Source organism: Acomys russatus, chromosome X (assembly GCF_903995435.1).
Source record: "Acomys russatus chromosome X, mAcoRus1.1, whole genome shotgun sequence".
Lineage (NCBI taxonomy): Eukaryota > Metazoa > Chordata > Mammalia > Rodentia > Muridae > Acomys > Acomys russatus.
This window is the reverse complement of record NC_067169.1, coordinates 102536184-102550053: the sequence shown is the minus strand read 5'-3', so window position 1 is coordinate 102550053 and position 13870 is coordinate 102536184. Positions and strand designations below refer to the sequence as shown.

Here is a 13870-nt window from a genome sequence, read left to right as displayed (position 1 = left end):
ACACGAACTAAGAAGTGAACAAGGTAACTAATATGAGGCTTCCAAGCTTCTAGGTGCTGCTGTTAAGACCATATCAGGTATTAACTCAGGTGATCCAGAAAAGGGAGCTACAGTTCTGAGAAGGTAAGATGCGTCATGTGTGCCTGCATCTGCCAAACTGAAAAGCTGACACCAGAACAGAGACATTCTGTAGATGATCTTAACCTTGATGACATTTTAAGTAGCACAGTTTCCTTTCTGTCAACTGCAATGGACAGTAGACAGGAAGCCGTGCAGCTTTGCTCACCTCTCTCCTGCTAAGTTCTAATGAAGGAAGGAAGTCATTTTCCATTCTGTCCATAATGCGTACGATATCTTCAAAGACCTTACGATACCTCCGTTCATCCACAACCTTTACCTAAAAGGGAAGAAGATGCCACTTTCAGCTTCACAGGCTCTGCGCTCATCTCTATCAGAGATTATCTAATCATTTAAAACCACGCATTGTGGGAACACCTTTAAAATAAACTGTAGTATAATCAGCACCCTCAAAAACTTTAATAGCCTGCTTCATCCATAACTTTCACTTCAAAGGAAATAGATCTTTATTTAGTCCTAGGAAATTATTTCAACTTCTTTATCTTTAAGAGCCTCTAATAAATTTTAAAACTCACTAAAACAAATTAAATTCACAGGCATTATAAAAATACATTTTAACAGAACAGTAAGGTTAATTGGCTAAATTTCTGGGAAAATCTCTAAAAAGCTTGATAATAGTACATATTTTGGCTAGGATTTTTCCTGGCTCCATTGCTAATTATCTGACAGTGGAGAAAATGTGATAATTGTAGTGAAAATGATTTCTTGCAGTGTGTAAAATGACAGTGCTAAAATGCATTCACTGCTATTTTTTTAAACAAGCATAAAATAGTAAAACTGCAGAAAAATATGATGAAAGCATTTCAGTCCATTAGTTGCTATGCACACTGGCAGGAATCAGATAATTGCTCAGATTATGGAACAGAAAAGGCATGGTATTAGTAAGTGAAGCTGGCGACTACTTTGGAAAAAAGCCACCACAAAATGTCCTAGAATAAAACCATGACAACAGACAGGTCATTTGGACTAATGAATGGGTGAAGAAAGTTTTCAAATAACACAGGACTTCTAACATCATGATATACATGTATTATTTTTAAAATATTAAAACTTCATAGAAACTAATGTAATAAATTAGCACAAGCAATACAACATATCATTGTCATATTTGAGGCATCAGTTACCTTTTTACATAATGTCTAAAATTTCACAAGGATCCATGTTAAAAGGAGACTCATGAGCCGGGCGTCTCAGTACTCGGGAGGCAGAGGCAGGTAGTTGGCTATGAGTTTGAGGCCAGTCTGGTCTATAGAGTGAGTCCAGGACCAGAAAGATAACATAGAGAAACCCTGTCTCAAAAAATGAGAGAGAGAGAGAGAGAGAGAGAGAGAGAGAGAGAGAGAGAGAGAGAGAGAGAGAGAGAGAGAGAGAGGAGAGAGACTCATGTATACAGCAAAGGATCTGAGATAGATATGGAAAGCAGTCTATGGATTTTTTTTTGAGACAGGGTTTCTCTGTGTAGCCTTGGCTGTCCTGGACTCACTTTGTAAACCAGGCTGGCCTCGAGCTCACAGAGATCCACCTACCTTTGCCTCCTGAGTGCTGGGATTAAAGGCGTGTGCCACCAAACTCTGCTCTAGGGTATCTTTTAAAAAACGTATCTGAGACATGACTTAGAGAACTGAGGATTGACCACTTTGGTCCCACAGTATGTAAGTCTTAGCTTAAGATGGAAGTCACACTCTTACAAAATTTTGTAACTTTTTCTAAAAAAAGTACTTTTAGAACTTTCTTATTTTTATTTATTATAATTTATTCACACATTACATCTCTTATCTTCCCATTTCCACCCTCTCTCCCTCTCTTGCCCTATTCCCCTCCCCTAGACCTCTGATTGGAGGGGGTGTGCTCCTACTCCACTGTCTGGCCATAGCCTATCAGGTATCAGGACAGCCTGTATCCCCTTCCTCTGTGTGCCCACAAGGCTGTCCTGACAAGAGGCAGTGATCAATTGCGGATACCATAGTGCATGTCAGAGGTTCAGCAGCAGTCCCCCTCCCCCTGCTCCCACGTGGAGAATCAGCTGTCCATAGGCTACATATGAACAGGGGGTCTAGATCCTCTGCACGCATTGTCCATGGTTGGTGCATCAGTTTGTGCACCTCTGCCTCCCCCACCATGTCCAGATCTGCCAGGCCTTGATGGTTTCCCTGTGGAGCACCTGACCTCTCCAGGTCCTTCTATCCCTCAACTCTTCTCTACAACACTCAGTACTCTGCACAGAGTCTAGCATCTGTCTCAATTCCCTGCTAGGTGGAGTCTCTCAGAAGACATCTGTGTTGGGCTAATATCCACTTATAAGTGAGTATATACCATGTGTACCTTTCTTGGTCTGGGTTACCTCACTCAGGATGATTGTTATGATTGTTTCTAGTTCCATTCATTTGCCTGCAAATTTCAAGACTTCCTTGTTTTTAATAGCTGAGTAATATTCCATTGTGTAAATGTACCACAAGACCCAGAAATAAACCTACACACATACGGACACTTGATTTTTGACAAAGAAGCCAAATCTATACAATGGAAAAAGGATAGCATATTCAATAAATGGTGCTGGTCTAACTGGATGTCTACATGTAGAAAGATGCAAATAGATCCATATTCATCACCCTGTACAAAACTAAAGTCCAAGTGGATTAAAGACCTCAATATAAAACCAGAGACACTAAATCTGTTAGAAGACTCAAAGGAGATAACTACCAAGGAGGACACAAGGGAGGATGCTTAAATCTCACTCAGAAGGGGAAACAGAATAGACAGAGGTAGTGGTTGAAGAGAGGGATCAAAGTAGGAGAAGAACCACAGAGAGAAATAAGAGTGGAGATCAGACCTGGGGAGAATGGTATGTGTGTGGGGTGGGGAGAAGGACAAAAGGCTTGTAGAGAAAAGAGAAACTGTGGGCAGGGGCATCTCTGTGGCAAGCTAGAGACCTAAGTCAGGGTAGGGTCCTGGAGGAATATGAGGGTGACTCTAGCAGAGACTCCTAGTAGCTGGGGTCATAGAGACTGAAGAGGACACCCTCTAACTAGACAAGTCTCCTAGTAGAGAGAGGGGTACAGCCACCCACCCACAAAAACTTTGACTCAAAATTTACCCTGCTTAGAAAATGTGTAGGGATAAAGATAGAGTAAATAGAGCAGAGATTGAGGGAATGTCCAACCAATGCCTGGCCCAACCTAAGACCCATACTATGGGAGAGAACTAACCCCTGACACTATTAACAGTACTCTGTTATGCTTGCAGACAAGAGTCAAGCAGTTTTCCTCTGAGAGGTTCCACCCTGCAGCACCTCAATACCAATGCTGAGATGCCGAGCCTCTTAGCCAAACACTGGGTGATGCAGTAGGAGCTTTGTGGGAAAGTAGGGGGAGGGAGAAAAGGAGCTGGAGGTGACAGGAGCTCCACAAGAAGACCAATAGAGCCAACTAACCAGGGCCCAGAGGGGCCTGCTGAGATTGAAGCACCAACTTAGGACCTTGCATGGACTGGACGTAGGCCCCCCTACAAAGATGTAGCTGATGGGCAGCTCAGGCTGCATGTGGGTCCTCTAGTAAGGGGAGTTAAGCTCCCTCTGATATGGGCTCTCTTGCCTGCTTTTTGATCACTTCCCCCTGGCAGGACTCTCTTGCCAGGCCACAGGGAAAGAGGACAGGCTCTTCATGAGCTGGGGAGGAGTGAAAGGGGGCTCCCCTTTTCTGAGGAATAGGGGAGTGGGATGGAGGAGAGGGAGGGAAGGTGGGACTGGGAGGTGAGGAGGGATGGGACTATGACCAGAATGTAAAGTGAATAAATAAATTAATTAATTTAAAAAAGGCTCACGAATATAAAGGACCCTTGAAAAATTTAAAGTATCTAAGTGGGAGCTTAGGATTGATATGCAGTATGAAAAATATTCCAAGGTTTTGAAAGGAAACACAATAAAAAAAAATCTAAGGAGGCCAGTGTCTGGGAAGAGATGCCTTCTTTAAAGAGATTAGGGGATGCACATGAGGAAAAGAGGACAGCCTTGATGTACAAACTGGACTTGGAGGGGTTAAATGCAGCTTCTGAAGGCATGTTTAATCAGGACATTAGCATTATGTCCTGTGGGGTAGTGGGAAGAACATGGATTTAGGAGCTGAGCAGACTGAAGATTTGAATCTCAGCTCTAGTTCTAGTTGAATACTCTCAAGGGCATTTTAAAGTCCCTGGGCTTTTATCTGCTCACCTGTGAGATGGAGACTATTGAAATGAGTGCTGTTGTGGGAAGTAATGCAGGTGTACAGATGAGCTCGCACCATTTCTAGCACACAGTTACTAGGTGCTGTGTATGGGATTAAGCACATGGCTAGTATCATTATGATGTTAAAATTTCAAAGTGGAGTGGGAAGGGGGAGGGGTGGGAGTGAGTGATTTGGTGTGTGTTTACAGGGCACAAAACCCTGGGTTTGATTCCTAGCATCATGTTTAAAACAGCTGGACACAGTGGAAGGAGAGAATTAATTCTGCTAAGTTGTCATAAAATATAATTAAAAATATAAAAAACAAATAAAATTTTAATAAAAATATAAATAAAGCCAACTGCAACTCCAGAGTGGCCCAAAAATAAAGTTATTGGTTATCTTGAAAAATTTAAATATACTCTAAGGCCAAGAATTAATTTTGTTTCTCAAGGAAATGCCCTAAAGACATTCTTTTTAAAAAGAGGACTCTGGCAGGGGGAGGGGTGGTAGAGAGATAGCTCAGTGGTTGGCAGCACTGGCTGCTCTTTCAGGGGATCTGGGTTCAATTCCCAGCACCAACATGGCAGCCCACAGCTGTCTGTAACTCCAGTTCCAGGAGATCCAACACCCTCACACAAAGACATGTATGCAAGGAAAACACTAATGCACATAAAATGAAAGCAAAACAAGGACTCGGGACACAGGGGTGACACCTATGTCAGCAGTTTCTGAAATTGACATAGAAGAAATCTGTTCCATTATGCTCTCTGCATGCATGAATACATTAATCTTTATGAGTTGGTCTCATTACTAGCATACTTTGTAGAGGCGGAGACTGATTTTATATATATACACATACATATATATGATGTTAAATAATATATATGTACATATATGATGTTAAATAAATTGTCTGTAGACTCACAATTACAAAGCGGTTGACCTAGAACGAAAAACCAGGCAGTAGACTATCACCCTGGTAAGAACCACATTAGTTATAGCCTGATAATTTATAAGGCCACATGTGTGGAAAATCCACAAGAAATAATCCAAGTATATAAATCAGCAAGATTGTAACATAATTTGCACACTCATAACACAGGTTTAAAAAAAGAGGAAAATGCATTCACAATAGAGACAAAACGTGAAATAACTGGCTATAAATACAGTTCAAGACACAACCAAATTCAAAATAACAGAAAATCCGTGTTGTTTGAGAGAGTTGTAGCAGGTGGGATATAGCCCTTAAAGTCATAAGTAGATCTGGTCCTATTCTGATCAGTGTGTGCCTACACAGCATAAAATATCTATACATCAGTAAAAAGACTGGACCATAAAGAGATCTAAGATGGCATTTGAGAGGGCTGAAGGGGTGCTAAGCACTCAACTCTGCAAATGATTGTCTGTTTAGAACATTTATGGCATGATGAATTACAAACCTGTTCTACATCTACATAATGCTCTGGAAATAGCTACTTAGCATGTAAACAAATGAATGAGCAATCAACTTTTTACCCCAATATGGAACAGAGCGCTAACAGGTTTGTGGTCACTAGTTTTGAGTTCCATGTGACTCCGGTAATGAAGTTGATTAACATTTATTCCTCTCCAAAGAATTCGGTCACACCAGGCTGGAACTCGGCATTTCCCACTGTAAATAAAGGAATGAGTCACAAATAGAACATATCCCACAAAAATGTAATAACACACATTGGCTTAGAATCACATTAACCTTCTTTTCATATGCTCCCAATGAATCACACACTCCTTCCCAGAGGACCCCTATCATCTTCTTTCCTACACTGTAAGCACTGAGACTGGCCTTGTCTGCCTGCCAGCCATTGAACTCCTAGCCCAGTACGAAGTTTGTGCCTAGTGTCATCTAATGAATGAATAGATGGTTTTCTTAAATTTAGGTCTGCATCTTAAATAATATCACCATAGGGGAAAAACGGAACAGCACCTTCTTAAATTAGCCTTACGGGGTCAGGGTTCTATTTTGAACGTTTTCTCTTCCTTTGCTCCACCTGACTGCGATGGTACTTCATAATGGTCAACTAATCAAATTGAAAACAGCAAGGCTCTATTCTTCTCGACTGGGTTTAATCTACGGGGAAAGGGTAGAGCTTTCTCTTTTAAACCTGGGTGTTCAAGGACACCTCTAGCTTCTTTGATAGAGATCAACTAACATGCACGCACACAAGCTTGAGCATAGACCAGTCCACAGAAAGCTTTATCATTCATTCAAATAAGGGATACCTGTAAGTACACTTGAACTAGTAAGTGACTCAAATAGTCCTTATCAGTAGCTCTTGAGCTCTGTCTTAAGTGGCAGAAACCAAGCAAAGTAAACAAGTTCCCTTAGCATCCCTTTTCAATTGTGGATGGGCTCCCTGGGGTATACAAGACATCCCATCCCCCCACTGCCTCCACAGAGTTTGAAGCAGCTGAGTATGCTTATGGCTTCTTTTATCTTTCAAGCTTATAAGCCCCCTGGGAAACTAGAAAAAAGAAAGAAACAGTATGTGGGGGACGCAGGCATTTATGGATTTACTGAGATGCCACTACTTTTCTGGGGAGATGTGGAAATCAAAGGGACTCCAAGGATTAGTTCTCTTTGTTACCAACAACAGCAGGTGTGAGTCCAGACATCAGGATTTCTAAGAAGTTACCAGGGCATTATTTTTAAAGACCTGGTTTTAAACTTTCATTTATGTCGACATATAAGCAGGTGCCCTCAAAGGCCAGGAGAGGGTATCAGATCCCCTGGAGCTGGAGTTATTGAACTTGGATCCTCAGCAAGAGCACCAAATATTCTAGCCACTGAGTAATCTCTCCAGGCCTTCACCAATGGACTCTAATGTGTTCTCAGGACCAACAAGGACTATGCTAGAAGAACTGCTTATGACTCTCTGTTCTTACCTTCTGCTGTCCAAAGTTAAGTAGCAGAGAAGTAGTTTGGGGGAAAGGGATAAGAGCATCAGTTAAGAAAGGAAGGTAAGTTTAAGAAGGCAAAAAAAAAAAAAAAAAAAAAAAGTAAGCTAGTTTGCAGAGGTGCTAGAACAAGGGAATTGGAGGCAGCTCATGAAGTGTCACCAGCCTTGACAGCTCGTTAATATTTCCTAACATAAGCTCAGTTTGAAATACAACCCTGAGCCATTAGATTTCCCTCTCTGCCTATGGAATTATTGATATAAAAAATTCCCAGCCTCTCCGGAGGGACATGGAAGGACACAGAGAAGATCAAGCCTTAGTTAGCCTTTACCTGGAATCCCATCTGTCAGTTTTAGAATCATACTTGTAGGTAGGGATAAACTTGATTTCCCCTTCATTGAAATCCACAAAAGCTTTTTTCTGTGTGCGCTGAATGTTTAACTACGGACAGAAAGAAACATCACATAAGCACAGCAACATCATATTAACGTGATAATCAGGCTGACTGGCCACTGCTTCCTTTCTAGGTATTCAGTTCCACAGCCTTTTCAACTGTGGAAAAATACACAGATAAGATTTCTTATCTTTTGAATTCAGTGTCAACAATGACATAGAATTAGTATTCTAATAATACTTGTTTTTAGCACAGTGCCATTTTATTGCCATTTGTGGCCAGGATAAAATTGTGGAAACAAGAACACAGAATAACCCTACATTGCTTAGAACTTGGCAAGAATGATCTAGCATAGTTATAATTACAACAAAAAGCATACAAAGCTTAAAAGATAATTTCTGAAACGAATTTTAGTGGCTAATTAATGTATTTTTTTTCCAAATGGGTAAACTGGGGCTATAGAGATGGCTCAATAATTAAGAGCGCGCAGAGGACCTGGATTTATTGGATGGCTCACAGGGACCTGCAACTTCAGCTCTATGGGATTTCACAGCTGCCTTCGGACCCAGCAGGCACTACATTCACACGTACTGGCCCATGCTCATACATACACACAGTAATCCTCCTGTCTCTACCTCCCCCTGTTAATGCTGGGGTCTCAGGTGTATGTGGCCATGCTCGGCTTTTTATATGGATGTTAAGATACAAATTCAGGCCCTCATGCTTGCAAGGCACATGTCATTTCTTCAGCCCTGCAATCCACTGTTGTAAATTATCCTCACTCAGATACTTCACCAAAGTTACACGAGACTCAGAATGAATCCCAACTCTACCCCTTCTGGAGGCAAGAAAGGGGAAGAAATACAAACAAATTAGCCATTCAACTTCAGTGTAAAGGTAGCTAGATAAAAAGGCTCCCTATAAAAACTACTGGAGGGCAAAACACCTGAACTTTTACCGTGTCTAAAGGTCAAAAAGGCCACCATTGTCTTTCCTCATTAAGAAGTGTTTACTTTCTTTCCAGTAACAAGATGTTCTGGGTAGATAAAGGAAGTGAAATCAGCATCCGAAAGAGATATGTGCACATACATGTTCAGTGTGGCACTATTCATAATAGCCGAATATAAGGAAAGTGCCCGAGAAAAATGCCTGTTAACAGTGACTAGATAGGGCTGGAGAGATGGCTCAGCAGTTAAGAGCACTGTCTGTTCCTCCAGAGGTCCTGAGTTCAATTCCCAGCAACCACATGGTGGCTCACAACCATCTGTAATGGAATCTGATTACCTCTTCTGGTGTGCATGAAAACAGCACTCATACACATAAAATAAATAAACAAATCTTTAAGAAAACAATGACTAGATAAAGAAAATGTGATGCACACATAAAATATTCAGCCATAATGGATGAAATACTGTCATTTGCAGAAAAATGGATGGGCTAGACAAAGTTAATGTTAAATTAAATAAATCAGACACGGAAAGACAAATATTACATGTTAGCTCTCAGGAATGAAAGCCAAAAGAAGTCAACTTAAATGTAGAATAGTGATTATCAGAAAGTGGGATGTGAGAGGAGGTTGAAGAAAAATAAGGTGGGATTTTTTTTTTTTTTTTAGTGCTATAGATTGCATCGCAGCATTACATAGATTATGCAAATGTTCTACCACTGAGCCACATTCCCCAACTCTCAGAGGTTGGATTTGATTATTGTACTCTGAATAGACTTGCAGATATATCACAATAAACACAATAGCTATGTACAATATATATATATATATATTAACCAAATATCAAAGGACATGAAGGAACATTCCTTTTTATTGGCCTGTACCTATATTCCAAAAAATTTATTTGTATGAACAAGGTACACTGGCACATGCTTGTAATGGCAGCATTTAGAAAGCAGAGGCAGGAGGACCATAAGTTCAAGTCTAGCCCTATGCTATACAGCTAGTTCCAGGCTAGGATAGGCTTTATAATGATACTCTAGTTCAAAAGGAAGAGATAAATGTATGTAAATAAAAATTCAACTCATTTACCAGGTTTACACACCAATATAGTGGCTTTTATACACAGATCCTGGTTTCTTGAATATCAGGCTTTGTCTGAGTACTACATAATCAATTGTTTTCCCACAAGGACTTTTGTTGTTGTTCTTTGTTTATATGTGGGTGGGTATCTGTGTGGGAATGTGCAGATGTCAGAGGGTGGTGTCAGAATGGTTTTTTCAATCACTTCTCTACCATACATTTTGAGACAGAGTCTCTCATTGAAGCAGGAGCTCACTGTTTGGACTAGGCTGCGTGGCCAGTAAGCCCTTGGGATATACCTGTTTCTGCAGCCCAGAGCTGAGGTTCCAGACACATGCTACTATGCCTGGCTTTTACATGGGTGTTGAGGACCCTAACTCAACAAACACTATATCCATGGAGCCACTTTCCTAGCCCTTTATACGCTTTTAACACAAACAGGTAAACAATAGTTAACACCAATTTATCAGTTCCTATTAGATTATAGATTATGCTATCCATTCCAAACAACCTTCTTTTCTTAGTGCTTTACTCCCTCTTTTACCTCTAAGCCTGCCAAGTAACCATAGAACTATTTTCCCGTTCCATCTGCTACACCACATCATCAGAGCACAAGGCCCACTTCCTTTAGGAAGTATTCTCCAGTTAACCTCATCCATTCTCCAGACCATTGATACAAATCTCTAAAAATCTCTGCATGATAATGACTTACTAAATGAACTTTACATTGGCTTTTTGTCACCAACATTATCACCTTTGAATCGTAGCACTTTTAATCAAGGCACTCCAAATATCTATATAGTGCCAGCCACAATATCATTGTAAGATAGTATGAACTTGCCATCTCTTTCTAGCATAAGCCATGACTACCATATGTCTAGCTTAGAACCTTACCAATCTCTGCCACTGAAACTTCACTTACCTGGTCGAATTTCAAGAGCTTCTGAAGGTCATTTTTATTAATAAGATTTTTCACCTCATTGGCATCAGGCATGCAAAGTCTGTAGTTCAAGTCTCCCAACCATATGACAACACTGAGGACCAAGAAATAGATTAGAACAGACCAGAGATAAATTAAAATAGCAGCAATTAAGATGAAAGCCAATCAGAGGAGGATGGAGAAAAGACAATGGATAGATTATTTATAAGGATCTATTTATCACTGACAAGGGGTTTAAAGCTGTAATCAATTCTTTAGGGGCAAGTACTGCCAATACCTAAGAAAGACAATAGATTATAAAATATCTGGGGAAAATAGGCACACCACATAAAGCCAAATGAAAACGGGGGAATGCAGTATACATGTGGGATTTGGAAGCTAAGGAGTTAATTGACTGAGAAGCATGCAGTTTATTTGCTGGATTAGCTTCAAATTTTTCTCTGGCTGCCTGCCAGGTCTCTAGGCTAAGAGAAATCTTAATGTTTTTTCCCCTCCCAGAGCTCTGAGGTTTTGTAGGCTCTCTGTGAGAGAATGACTGACAGAGCCCAGGAGGATAATGAAGTCCCAGCTCTATACTGTGGCCAACCGGACACATGAAGTTAAAACCTGAAGTTCAAGTTACAAGAAAGAAACTGGCACCTAAGTCCTCAGTCCAAGCACCAGGATTTGAGATGCGCTGAGAAGACAACCCTGAAATGACCACATCAAAATAAGGCCCTTTCGAATCACTGAAAATTCTCAAAGCAACAGCAACATTTTGGACTCTTGGAAAATACATTTATGAAACTGCTGGTGATTTCATGGTTATACATTTCAAGGCCTTGGCTTTGAGAATTCTATATGAGTCTAATTGTTGTGACAATACGGACACACTCAAATACCACTATCTTTCCCTAGTTGTTCAATAATTCTCTTCATATCCACTGCTTCTAATATTCCTAAATTACCTTTCAATTTACTACAATTCTCACCTCATACTACTTCTTCCAAATCACCCTTTTAGAATTTCAAAGACCAGAGCCGGGGCATGGTGGTGCACACCTTTATGTCCTAGCACTCCATAGGGAGAGACAGGTGGATCTCTGTGAGTTCGAGACCAACCTGGTCTGCAAAATGCATCCAGGACAGTCAGGACAACAAGAGAAACCCTGACTTGCAAAACCAAACCAAACCAAACCAAAAAAGAAATTCAAAGACCAATATTCATTTCTTTACAACAGAGTATTTTCTATCACCTCCCAATGGATCTCTGATTCTGTCTTTATGAAATCTCATTCTTTGCCACCACCTTTTTTGTTTTTTGTTTTTGGTATTTTGAGACAGGGTTTCTCTGTGTAGCCCTGGCTGTCCTGGACTCACTTTGTAGACCAGACTGGCCTCGAACTCACAGAGATTTGTCCCCTCTGCTTCCCGAGTGCTGGGATTAAAGGCGTGCGCCACCATGTCCAGCAGCACCCCCCCTTTTATATATATAAAATCACAACCATTAAAAAGAATAATGTAGATATGCGGGCACAAAGTTAGAAAGAGATAGTAGGGCAATCTCTTCTCATACAACAAATATGTGTCTGTGTATGTAAGGAGAAAAGTCTAGAAGAGACTGTTCAGTGAAATAATGCATGTCTCCATATCCTTTTAAATTGTCTAGTAGATGCACTTAAAATATAAAAGAAAAAAACCTTTTATTTATTTAACTCAATCCATCCAAATTATTAATATGTGATTAACATTTTGTAAATTAAAGTAGCCCACATTTTCTCCAAGAAGTCTTCAAAACTCAATATGGCTTTTGCTTACAGACCTCTCACTTTGACTAAGGACTTTCTAATACCCAACATCCAGATGTTGGCTATCATATTAGACAGTGCAGCTCTAGAAAGATCCACAGCCAAATGTTAAAGACAGTGTTCTTTGGAGAGAGGGACTGGCTGGAGAGAATAGAAGATAAGAAGTAAAGGATTTTAAATAATGTTTATTCATTTTATCTTCTGTAATTATACTAATGAACACTTCTGTTTTATTTTAAAAATCTTACTCCAACTCATAGACTCCTTCAGCATTATTTTAGAAGCCACATTAATACCAATCCCCTATCCGCCTAATGCCAAACCTAATGTCTCTGCCTCAGCGAGTCTGTTATTGCTAAATACCATTCTCTTCTTTGAGACCCAAATCCCCAGATGGTACTCTCTCAGTCTTCACATCTCCTGAGCTTCTCACTCTATTTGGTCAGTTATAACCTTAGTCAAAGGCCACGGTGAGATAAGCACTTACTCATGCTTCATGATATTCAACTGTGGGAGAGTCTGATTGGGGACCGAAAAACTCATTCTTGCACAGATGTCTTTATAATCCTGATTCCTTCTTTCAAACTCTTCCACATGGGCAGCCAGGTGGGAGTTGACAATGCAGAAAGTGGTGTTATGAAAAACAAATCTCACAGCTACTCCACCTTTGTTTCCCTGTTAGCCAACGTAATTATAAAGTTAGTTAACACAAGCAGCAACTGCATTTCACATAGATATCAACAATAATCAAATTAATTGCCAAAGTAACTCACCATTTTCCCCATGATTCCAGTTCCAACTGTTTCTGTAACAATATCACGGATATATCGACACTGATCTTTTCTAGCAAATATAAGAAGCATCATCCCCACAAGGCGGACCAGTTGAACCTATGAATTCCAGGGAGTTACAGACAGCAAATAAAAATATCATTCTCTGGTTTATAGCTAACTTCCTAGGATGACCAATCAAGTGATTAGTAACATCCAGATCTAGATCTGCATCCTTTAAGCTCCTATTGGGCCCCACAAATTGGAAACCAGGATTTTCTGTGGAAGCTTTAGTCTGGCTTTGATTACTAAGAGTCAAAAACCTTGAGGGACAGTATATAATCTCTCTCTCTCTCTCTCTCTCTCTCTCTCTCTCTCTCTCTCTCTCTCTCTCTCTCTCTGACTTCCTCCCTTCCCCCCTCTCTTCCTCCCTTTCTCTCTCTGACTTTGTCTCTCTTTCTGCCCCCCTTCTTGTGTGTTTGTGTGTGTGTGTCTTTCTCTGTCTCTCTGTGTGTATGTCTATGTTTCTCTCTCCTTCTATTTATCAGTGCTGAGGCTCAAATACAGGATCCTGAGCACACTATGCAGGTACTCTACCACTGTCCCATATCCCCAGTTTCAGGTCTTTGATTACATCACTTTGTGGCTTACTGAGAATAAATGGAAAGTTCAAATA

General features: G+C 40.4%; 1 protein-coding gene across 3 annotated transcripts in view; it reads right to left on the bottom strand.

The window, feature by feature from the left end:
* Positions 1-13870, bottom strand: part of Ocrl (OCRL inositol polyphosphate-5-phosphatase) — a 56513-nt gene that overhangs the window by 17174 nt on the left and 25469 nt on the right. For all 3 annotated transcript variants that reach the window (XM_051142582.1, XM_051142584.1, XM_051142583.1), the window contains exons 11-16: positions 13198-13314; positions 12912-13099; positions 10620-10731; positions 7606-7715; positions 5856-5991; positions 287-397 (exon numbers count right to left, since the gene is read on the bottom strand). In XM_051142582.1, coding sequence (XP_050998539.1) covers positions 287-397; positions 5856-5991; positions 7606-7715; positions 10620-10731; positions 12912-13099; positions 13198-13314 — 774 coding nt within the window. The remainder of the gene's footprint in view (positions 1-286; positions 398-5855; positions 5992-7605; positions 7716-10619; positions 10732-12911; positions 13100-13197; positions 13315-13870) is intronic.